Source organism: Entelurus aequoreus, linkage group LG08 (assembly GCF_033978785.1).
Source record: "Entelurus aequoreus isolate RoL-2023_Sb linkage group LG08, RoL_Eaeq_v1.1, whole genome shotgun sequence".
Taxonomy (NCBI): domain Eukaryota; kingdom Metazoa; phylum Chordata; class Actinopteri; order Syngnathiformes; family Syngnathidae; genus Entelurus; species Entelurus aequoreus.
This window is the reverse complement of record NC_084738.1, coordinates 69,284,986-69,297,403: the sequence shown is the minus strand read 5'-3', so window position 1 is coordinate 69,297,403 and position 12,418 is coordinate 69,284,986. Positions and strand designations below refer to the sequence as shown.

Below are 12,418 nucleotides of genomic sequence, written 5' to 3'. Positions count from 1 at the left end.
GCATCTAACAGTGAATACTATTATTAGTCGATTATTTTGTCGATTTTTTTTCAACTAAATTGTAAAAAAAATATGGTAAGTTGCAATAATTTCACCTCAAAATGTAGTGTAAATGGAAAAACAGTACTGCTAAAATACATTAATAATAATAAAACTCATGACACCAAAATAGAATAAAAAAATCGATGTAGTGTAATAATAAATGTTTAAATGGACACATTAAATAAATATTTTGTTGATAAAAAACTATATACATTAAAATATATAAATATATATATATACATTAAAATATATATACATATATATATATATATATATATATATATATATATATATATATATATATATATATATATATATATATATATATATATATATATATATATATATATATATATATATATATATATATATATATATATATATCCATCCATCCATCTTCTTCCGCTTATCCGAAGTCGGGTCGCGGGGGCAGCAGCCTAAGCAGGGAAGCCCAGACTTCCCTCTCCCCTCTCCCCAGCCTATATATATATATATATATATATATATATATATATATATATATATATATATATATATATATATATATATATATATATATATATATATATATATATATATGTATATATATGTATGTATATATATATATATGTATATATATGTATATATATATATATATATATGTGTATATATATATATATTAAAATATATATATATATTTTTATATACAAATAATATATTTATATATTTTAATGTATATATATATATTTATATATATATATATATATATACATTTAAAAAAAAAAATTTTTTTTATATACATATAATATATTTATATATTTTAATGTATATATATATTTATATATATATATATATATTTTTATATATATATATATGTATATATATATTTTAATATATATATTTTAATGTATATATATATATATATATATATATATATATATATATATATATATATATATATATATATATATATATATATATATATATATATATATATATATATATATATATATATATATATATATATATATATATATATATATATATATATATATATATATATATATAAAGTTGTTATGAATTATTGACCTATTTAAGTCTCCATACTTCTCATCAAATATTCCACTTTGAAATTTGTGACGGGCAGAGGAAATATTGCATATTTTGTGATTTTGCCATAAAAAAACGCGTTTTCACTGACAAAAAGGGCATAAAACATAACAAAAAAAATATCTAACTTTATATGGAAGGATAGCATTGAACGTGAAAATAAAATATGAATAACATATAACTACACAGGATCCACAGGAGCATAAACAAATTAATCCTTGTATTGTTTGAGTTTTAAAATGTAAAAATAAAAAAGTGGCCCCTGCCCGCTTTGACACTCCTGATCTGAATATTAATAATAATAAAACTCATGACACCAAAATAGAATCAAAAATGGATGTAGTGTAATAATAAATGGATGTCATGTTTTCAGACGGCGTGGTGCGCCTGGTAGGTGGAGACAGTCCCTGGGAAGGCAGAGTGGAGGTGCTCCACAGCGGGGACTGGGGGACCGTGTGTGATGACCACTGGACCCAGCAGCATGCCGAGGTGGTGTGTGGACAGTTGGGCTACAGGTATGCAGGACCATAGACCCAGGCACATTAAGAAAAGGAGAAACAAGGGACTTTACCTCCTCCCTCAGGGGTCATGCAGAGGTGGTGTCAGGCGGGACGTTCGGCGAAGGTGCGGGTCTGATCCTGCTGGATGACGTCCACTGCGACGGCTCGGAGACCTCCCTGCTGGACTGCCGCCACGGCATCTGGGGTCGCACCGACTGCTCCCATGGCGAGGACGTGGGCGTGCGCTGCAGAGGACGCAGCAGCACGGAGACCAACGAAGTTCCCGCCATCGCTCTTTCTACAGGTGAGGAGGCCAAGAACTCACCATCAGTGACATACATATTTTAATCATACACCTATTATATATTTTTACCATCAAAAACAGATTTATTAAAAATATATATGATTTAAAAAATAGAGTAAACAGACTAACCACTATTAACACACATTGTTAAATTAATGAATACCATAATGTCATAATCAAATAACAGCAAAACAAAAATGGCAATTATAAAATATTTCAAACATTAAATAAATAATTTTTGATAAAAAAACTAAAATATGTAAAATATGTAAGAAACATTTTTATATATGTATATACATATAAGTTTATAGAAGTTGTATGTAATAATATACATAAATATTTACAGTAATATACAGTATACATAATATAAAATACACATTACTGTAAATATATATAATTTTTTTAAGAATTACTGTATATATATTACTCTATATATATACATATTATATATTTTTTTATAAATTAAAAACATTTAATAACAGATTTACCATTATTAACACACATTGTTAAATTAATGAATACCATTTTGTCATAATCAAATAACAACAAAACAAAAATGGCATTGACATAATATTTCAAAGATTAAACAAATAATTTTTTATTAAAAAAAATTTAAATATGTGAAATATGTAAGATTTTTTTTAAATATATGTATATAAATAAAATAGAAGTTTATAGAAGTTGTATGTAATAATATATATATATTTACAGTAATATACAGTATATATAATATAAAATATACATTACTGTAAATATATATCATTTTTGATAAATTACTGTATATACAGTATATTACTCTATATATATACATATTATATATGTTTTCATAAATTAGAAAAAAAATGTATATAATTAAAAAATTGAATAACAGATTTACCATTATTAACACACATTGTTGAATTAATGAATACCATTCTGTCATAATCAAATAAAACAAAAATGGCATTTACTAAATTTTTCAAACATTAAATAATTTTTGATAAAAAACTAAAATATGTAAAATATGTAAGACAATTTAATTATATATGTATATTATATACTGTGTATATATATTATATACTGAGTATATATATATATATATACATATGGGCTCTGTACCGAGGATGTCGTTGTGGCTTGTACAGCCCTTTGAGACACTTGTGATTTAGGGCTATATAAATAAACATTGATTGATTGATTTATATATATATATATATATATATATATATATATATATATATATATATATATATATATATATATATATATATATATATATATATATATATATATATATATATATATATATATATAATAGAAGTATACCTATGACATTATTAAATGAATGAATACCAAAAACTAAAATATTTAACACATTAAATAAACATTTTGTTGAAAAAAAACGATATATATTAAAATATATAAATATACTAATGTAAAAAAATAAATATATATATATATATATATAAATATGTTTTTTGATAAATCACAGTATGTATATTATAGTATATAAATGTTTTTATAACATATTTTTATCACAATTTTATTACATAAAACGTTTATTATACAACTTCTACATATACTTATATCCATCCATTTGCTACTGCTTGTCCCTCTCAGTATATATATATCTCAATATATATATATATATATATATATATATATATATATATATATATATATATATATATATATATGTACATATTTTATTACATAGTTTTCTTAATCAATACATTATTTAATATTCTAAATATTTTATAATTGCCATTTTTGTTTTTGTTTTATTATATGTACTGTGTGTGTATATATATATATATATATATATATATATATATATATATATATATATATATATATATATATATATATATATATATATATATATATATATATATACACACAAAATATTTTGAATACTGTGTATAAAAAAATAAATAAATAAATGATGCAAAACTAAAAATATTTTAAATTGATTTAAAAAATAATTATTACAAAATGACTGAAAAAACATATACAAATATTTGATTCTACAAAACGGAGCATGAATATCTTAGTAAAAATCATGTTGTTTGTGTTGTATGTCAAGTGACTGCTGATGACTTGCATCTCCTCACCTGGTATTTATCGTGCCGTGTCAGGTCCACTGGTGCGTCTGGCGGGTGGCAGCAGCAGGAAGGAGGGGCGTGTGGAGGTGTATCTCCATGGCGACTGGGGCGTCATTTGTGACTCCGGATGGAACGACATCAATGCAGCCGTGGTGTGCAGGCAGCTGGGACACAGGTGACTGCGGACACATTGCAGGCCCACGTAGAACTTAGGACAAACCTTCACGACCTCTAAACCCCCCCCCCCCCCCCTCTCCCACAGTGCCGGAGCGGTGGCAGCCGGGGGCTTCGGGCAAGGCAAAGGCCCGGTGCACCTGGACCAGGTGAGGTGCACGGGCAAGGAGGAGTTCCTGGGCGAGTGTCCCTCCCTGGGCCAAAGCATCATGGGCTGCAGACGCAGGCAGGCGGCGGGGGTCAGGTGTGACGTGGCGGCGCCGCAAGCGGTGTCGGCGGTTCAAGTCCCGCGCCAGGAGCTGAGCTGCGGCCTGAGGAAGCTGCAGGGGGAAGGGGGACGAAATATGCTCAGGTAGGACATCGCATTAGGTACTGACATGGACTTGTTTCTTCAGCATTGTCCACATGTTTAAGTCCGGGCTTCGGGAAGACCATTCTAAAATCTTCATTCTAGCCTCATTTAGCCAGTCCTTTACCACTTTTGACGTGTGTCAGGTTCAAACACTGATGACGTCTATTAAACAAGACAAGAAGCAAGGAATTAAACAGAGACAGAATTCAATTTAGCTCATTGAGGAGAAACGTCTGGGCTGTGCTCTTTGTCAGTCTTCCACCGCGCTCTGACGAAAGGTTGCACGCCTCCTCTTTTATTTGGACTTTCCCTGATTACATGGCAACAGTTTCTAAAGGGACGTGGGTCGTAAACAGCCGCTGTTACAAAACAGTTCAAAGAAAAAGGTGCCTGGAGGGGGGTCAGGTCCTGCTTCCTCTCCGCTTTGTAGATCTTGGGTCAAGACAAAATCTTCCTGTGGATTACAATAGATCAAAGAAACCGACACCTTCATGTCGCTTCCCATCCTACACAGTAGCGTTTTACAAGCCTTTTGATTGGTAAGATCAAAGACAGCTTTTGTCTGCTCGCCGGGAACTCATTGAAACACAAAGTTTTGTGATAACTTAGATACAATTATTCTGACAACGTGTGTTTGGGGTCATTGTCCTGTTGGAACACCCAACCGCGCCCAAAACCCAACCTCCGGGCTGATGATTTTAGGTTGACTTTTTTACCATTTTCAAAAAAATTCCCGCTTTTCCTGAAATTTTTTGGGAAATTCCCATTGAAATGAATTGGCCATTCTTCAAACTTCCACAATTCCCACATTCTCCAACCCATTCAAACCATTCCACCTTTAACACATTCCACAATTGTGGAAATTCAAAATACCCTTTTTCCAAGTTCAAAAAAATTCCAGATTTTCCCGAAAATCCCTAATACCATTTACTACTTCAACATTTCTTGCCCGATTTAAACAATTCCAACACCAACCAATTCAGCTCATTCAGGACATTCATGCTCCTAATCATTTTCCAAAAAATCCCGCTTTTCCGAAAATTCCCAAATTTCCAGGAAGTTCCCATTGAAATTAATGGGATATTTTTTCAAAGTTGCACAATTCCCACATTTTTCAACCTATTCAAACCATTCCACCTTCAACACATTCCACCATCCTGGAAATTCAAACTTCCTTTTTTTTCCAAGTTCAAAAAAATTCCAGCATTTTCCAGACTTCCTGGTTTTCCAGAGCCCTATTTCCACCCTTTTTTCTGGTGACTACCCCTTCCACATTTTTCAACGCATTTCAACCGTCAAAACATTCCTCTTAATCAGGACAAAAAACGAAGTTGTTTTTTGAACTGGAAAAATTCCCGCTTTTCCCGAAATTCCAAGAATTCCCTAATACAATTTCTCAATTCAACATGTTACTACTTCAACATTTCTCGACCGATTTGGAAAATTTCAACACCAACCATTTCAACTCATTCAGACCATTCAAGTTGATTACCATTTTCAAAAAAATTCCCGCTTTTCCCAAAATTCCCTAATACCATTTACTACTTCAACATTTCTTGCCCGATTTAAACAATTCCAACACCAACCAATTCAGCTCATTCAGGACATTCATGCTCCTTTATAAAAAAAAATTTTAAAATCCTGCTTTTCCCCAAATTCCCAAATTTCCAGGAAGTCCCCATTGAAATGAATGGGACATTTTTTCAAAGTTGCACAATTCCCACAATTTTTAACCTATTCAAACCATTCCACCTTCAACACATTCCACCATCCAGAAAGTTCCTCTTTTTTCCAAGTTCAAAAAAATTCCAGGATTTTCCAGACTTCCTGGTTTTCCAGAGCCTTATTTCCACCCTTTTTTTCTCGCGACTACCCTTTCCACATTTCTCAATGCATTTCAACCTTTCCACCATCAAAACATTCCTTTTAATCAGGACAAAAAACGAAGTTGTTTTTTTAACTCGAAAAATTCCTGCTTTTCCCTAAATTCCAGGAATTCTGTAATACAACTTCTCAATTCAATGTTACAACTTCAACATTTCTTGACCAATTTGGAAAATTTCAACACCAACCATTTCAACTCATTCAGACCATTCAAGTTGATTACCGTTTTCAAAAAAATTCCCGCTTTTCCCAAAATTCCCTAATACCATTTACTACTTCAACATTTCTTGCCCGATTTAAACAATTCCAACACCAACCAATTCAGCTCATTCAGGACATTCATGCTCCTTTATAAAAACAATTTTAAATCCTGCTTTTCCCCAAATTCCCAAATTTCCTGGAAGTCCCCATTGAAATGAATGGGACATTTTTTCAAAGTTGCACAATTCCCACATTTTTTAACCTATTCAAACCATTCCACCTTCAACACATTCCACCATCCAGAAAGTTCCTCTTTTTTCCAAGTTCAAAAAAATTCCAGCATTTTCCAGACTTCCTGGTTTTCCAGAGCCCTATTTCCACCCTTTTTTTCTCGCGACTACCCCTTCCACATTTTTCAACGCATTTCAACCTTTCCACCATCAAAACATTCCTTTTAATCAGGACAAAAAACGAAGTTGTTTTTTTACTCGAAAAATTCCCGCTTTTCCCTAAATTCCAGGAATTCTGTAATACAATTTTTCAATTCAATGTTACAACTTCAACATTTCTTGACCAATTTGGAAAATTTCAACACCAACCATTTGAACTCATTCAGACCATTCCAGTTGATCACTGTTTTCAAAAAAATTCCCGCTTTTCCCAAAATTCCCTAATACCATTTACTACTTCAACATTTTCTCCCTGATTTAAACAATTCCAACACCAACCAATTCAGCTCATTTAAGACATTCATGCTCCTAATCATTTTTTTAAAATCCAGCTTTTCCCAAAATTCCCAAATTTCCAGGAAGTTCCCATTGAAATGAATGGGACATTTTTTCAAAGTTGCACAATTCCCACATTTTTCAACCTATTCAAACCATTCCACCTTCAACACATTCCACCATCCTGAAAATTTAAACTTCCTCTTTTTTCCAAGTTCAAAAAAATTCCAGCATTTTCCAGACTTCCTGGTTTTCCAGAGCCCTATTTCCACCCTTTTTTTCTCGCGACTACCCCTTCCACATTTTTCAACGCATTTGAACCTTTCCACCATCAAAACATTCCTTTTAATCAGGACAAAAAACGAAGTTGTTTTTTTAACTCGAAAAATTCCCGCTTTTCCCTAAATTCCAGGAATTCTGTAATACAATTTCTCAATTCAATGTTACAACTTCAACATTTCTTGACCAATTTGGAAAATTTCAACACCAACCATTTGAACTCATTCAGACCATTCCAGTTGATGACCATTTTCAAAAAAATTCCCGCTTTTCCCAAAATTCCCTAATACCATTTACTACTTCAACATTTTCTCCCTGATTTAAACAATTCCAACACCAACCAATTCAGCTCATTTAAGACATTCATGCTCCTAATCATTTTTTTAAAATCCAGCTTTTCCCAAAATTCCCAAATTTCCAGGAAGTCCCCATTGAAATGAATGGGACATTTTTTCAAAGTTGCACAATTCCCACATTTTTTAACCTATTCAAACCATTCCACCTTCAACACATTCCACCATCCAGAAAGTTCCTCTTTTTTCCAAGTTCAAAAAAATTCCAGCATTTTCCAGACTTCCTGGTTTTCCAGAGCCCTATTTCCACCCTTTTTTTCTCGCGACTACCCCGTCCACATTTTTCAACGCATTTCAACCTTTCCACCATCAAAACATTCCTTTTAATCAGGACAAAAAACAAAGTTGTTTTTTTAACTCAAAAAATTCCCGCTTTTCCCTAAATTCCAGGAATTCTGTAATACAGTTTCTCAATTCAATGTTACAACTTCAACATTTCTTGACCAATTTGGAAAATTTCAACACTAACCATTTCAACTCATTCAGACCATTCCAGTTGATCACCATTTTCAAAAAAATTCCCGCTTTTCCCAAAATTCCCTAATTCCCTAAACATTTTCTGCCCGATTTAAACAATTCCAACACCAACCAATTCAGCTCATTCAGGACATTCATGCTCCTAATCATTTTCAAAAAAATCCCGCTTTTCCCCAAATTCCCAAATTTCCAGGAAGTCCCCATTGAAATGAATGGGACATTTTTTCAAAGTTGCACAATTCCCACATTTTTCAACCTTTTCAAACCATTCCAACGTCAACACATTCCACCATCCTGGACATTCAAACTAACACTTTCCCAAGTTCCAAACCAAATTCCGTTTTTCCTGGAAATTCTAACTCTTCAACATTCAAACTATTCCAACATTCATACTACATTCTGTCAGCATTTCAGTTCAACTTCAGAATTGGAGCATTCACACACAATTTGGGGGCCACACAAATTGAAGCCAGATTGAGTTAGACAGCTGTGTGCTAGAAGGAGTATAAACATGATGCTGACCCCTCATAGGACGGCGTGGCCCTGGCAGGTGTCCGTGTGGCTCCAGTCGCAGAGTGGTGATGGCGGGGGTCCTCTCTGCAGCGCCACCCTGATAAGCGCCTGCTGGGCGCTGACGTCCGCCACCTGCTTCAGCAGGTAAAACACACCTTAGTGCAAGAAGTAAGACCCTATTACTGTAACCGGGGGCCCCGTTTCATCACATAATCCTTCCCGCCGTAGGTTCGGGAGCGAGCCGTCCAGGTACTTGCTGCGCATGGGGGCCTCGGAGCAGACCGTCAGCCCCGAGCAGGTGGTGGTCCACAGGAAGTTCAAAGGTCAGAGCGGCGGCCACGACCTGGCTCTGCTGAAGCTGCCCAGCGCTAAGGGCCATTGTTTGGCCTTTGACCCCGACGTCAACGCCGCCTGCCTCCCCGCGGTCGACTCGGCACCCGCCGGCGCGCCTTCGTCCTGCGTCGTCATGGTTACCACCGGCTGGAGCGGAGCAGGTGCGTATTGATCCTCCTCGAGCCGTGGTGCTCCCACTTTATTAAATTGGTCAATAATTCATAACATTATTATGTTGGGGTCCAAAAAAAGTCCCACTAAAATGATTGGGGATCATAAAAGGCCTCACTCATAAAAATAAGTTATATATAATTTTTTTTTTTTTTTTTAAATTAAATGCTTCAATAAGTAGATCAACTTAAGGTCTATCTGTCGATATAAAGTTGTTGTTTTTTATGATGTTTGGCCTCTTTGTCAATGGTAAGATCACAAACAATGCAATATTGTCAAAGTCTAATATTTGATGTGAAGTAATTAGAGCCATAAATAGGTCAATAATTCACAACAAAATTGCTTTGAAATCATTATTTGTTTTTGAGCAAAGACAGGTTTTACAAAAAAAGTCTCACTAAACTCTCAGGGACACAAAAGGGTCCCACTCATAAAAATTAAAAAAACAAGTAATTTTTTTTCCTTTTTACGCTTAAATCCCTGGATCGACTTCCAATCTAGTCGTCAATTATACGATTTTATTGTGCGTTTTTTTGTTTGTTTTATGCCCTCTTTGTCAAAGACAACTTGTTTTTCGTATGGCAAACACACAAAATATACAAATATTTTACCCATATGCAAATAATTTACCCAAAATATGCCAATATTATGCAAATATTTCACCCAAAAACACACAAAATATGCAAATATTTTACCCATATGCAAATATTTTACCCAAAAAACTAAAAATGTGCCAATATTATGCAAATATTTTACCCAAAAACACGCAAAATATGCAAATATTTTACCCAAAAACACAAAATATGCAACTATTTTACCCCAAAACACACAAAATATGCAAATATTTTACCCAAAAACATCAACTTCAGATCGATATGTCGATATGACGTTTTATTTATTTATATTTTATCCCATTTTTTGTCAAAACCCCTGTTTTTTATGGCAAGAACACAAAATACTCAACATTTTCCCACAAAATATTGTCAAAGTGGAATATTTGATGTGAAGTAATTGGAGCCATAAATAGGTCAATAATTCACAATAAAATTGCTTACAAATCATTATTTGTTTTTGAGCAAAGACAGCTTTTACAAAAAAGGTCCCACTAAAGCTCTCAGCCACTCATAAAAATTAAAAAATAAGTATTTTTTTTTCTTTCTACGCTTAAATCCCTGGATCAACTTCCAATCTAGTCGTCAATTATACGTTTTTATTGTGCGTTTTTTGGTTTGTTTTATGCCCTTTTTGTCAAAGACAACTTGTTTTTTGTATGGCAAACACACAAAATATGCAAATATTTTACCCCAAAACACAAAATATGCAAATATTTTAACCAAAAACACAAAATATGCAAATATTTTACCCAAAAACACCAAATATACCAATATTTTACCCAAAAACACACAACATATGCGAATATTTTACCCAAAAACATCAACTTCAGGTCAATCTGTCAATATGACGTTTTATTTATTTATATTTTATCCCATTTTTTGTCAAAACCCCTATTTTTTATGGCAAGAACACAAAATACGCAACATTTTCCCACAAAATATTGTCAAAGTGGAATATTTGATGTAAAGTAATTGGAGACCTAAATGGGTCAATAATTCACAATAAAATTGCTTACAAATCATTATTTGTTTTTGAGCAAAGACAGCTTTTACAAAAAAGGTCCCACTAAAGCTCTCAGCCACTCATAAAAATTAAAAAACAAGTATTTTTTTTTCTTTCTACGCTTAAATCCCTGGATCAACTTCCAATCTAGTCGTCAATTATATGTTTTTATTGTGCCTTTTTTTGTTTGTTTTATGCCCTTTTTGTCAAAGACAACTTGTTTTTTGTATGGCAAACACACAAAATATGCAAATATTTTACCTAAAAACACAAAATATGCAAATATTTAAACCAAAAACACACAAAATATGCAAATATTTTACCCAAAAACACAAAATATACAAATATTTTACCCAAAAACACACAACATATGCAAATATTTTACCCAAAAACATCAACTTCAGGTCGATCTGTCAATATGACGTTTTATTTATTTATATTTTATCCCATTTTTTGTCAAAAACCCTGTTTTTTATGGCAAGAACACAAAATATGCAATATTCTCCCCACAAAATATTGTCAAAGTGTAATATTTGATGTGAAGTAATTGGAGCCATAAATAGGTCAATAATTCACAACAAAATTGCTTTGAAATCATTATTTGTTTTTGTGCAAAGACAGATTTTACAAAAAAAGTCTCACTAAAGCTCTCAGGGACCCAAGAGGGTCCCACTCATAAATTTTTTTTAAATAAGTAATTTTTTTTCCTTTCTACGCTTAAATCCCTGGATCACCTTCCAATCTAGTCGTCAATTATACGTTTTTATTGTGCGTTTTTTTTATTTGTTTTATGCCCTTTTTGTCAAAGACAACTTGTTTTTTGTATGGCAAACACACAAAATATGCAAATATTTTACCCATATGCAAATATTTTACCCAAAAACACAAAATATGCCAATATTACGCAAATATTTCACCCAAAAACACACAAAATATGCAAATATTTTACCCATATGCAAATATTTTACCCAAAAACTAAAAATGTGCCAATATTATGCAAATATTTTACCCAAAAACACACAAAATTTGCAAATATTTTACCCAAAAACACAAAATATGCAACTATTTTACCCCAAAACACACAAAATATGCAAATATTTTACCCAAAAACATCAACTTCAGATCGATATGTCGATATGACGTTTTATTTATTTATATTTTATCCCATTTTTTGTCAAAACCCCTGTTTTTTATGGCAAGAACACAAAATACTCAACATTTTCCCACAAAATATTGTCAAAGTGGAATATTTGATGTGAAGTAATTGGAGCCCTAAATAGGTCAATAATTCACAATAAAATTGCTTACAAATCATTATTT

General features: G+C 32.4%; 1 protein-coding gene across 1 annotated transcript in view; it reads left to right on the top strand.

Moving 5' to 3' along the window:
* LOC133656234 (neurotrypsin-like) overlaps window positions 1–12,418 on the top strand; it is a 67,433-nt gene that overhangs the window by 44,915 nt on the left and 10,100 nt on the right. The window contains exons 8-13 of the mRNA XM_062057169.1: window positions 1,505–1,646; window positions 1,715–1,935; window positions 4,053–4,194; window positions 4,282–4,545; window positions 8,996–9,121; window positions 9,206–9,471. Of these exons, the coding sequence (XP_061913153.1) occupies window positions 1,505–1,646; window positions 1,715–1,935; window positions 4,053–4,194; window positions 4,282–4,545; window positions 8,996–9,121; window positions 9,206–9,471 (1,161 nt within the window). The remainder of the gene's footprint in view (window positions 1–1,504; window positions 1,647–1,714; window positions 1,936–4,052; window positions 4,195–4,281; window positions 4,546–8,995; window positions 9,122–9,205; window positions 9,472–12,418) is intronic.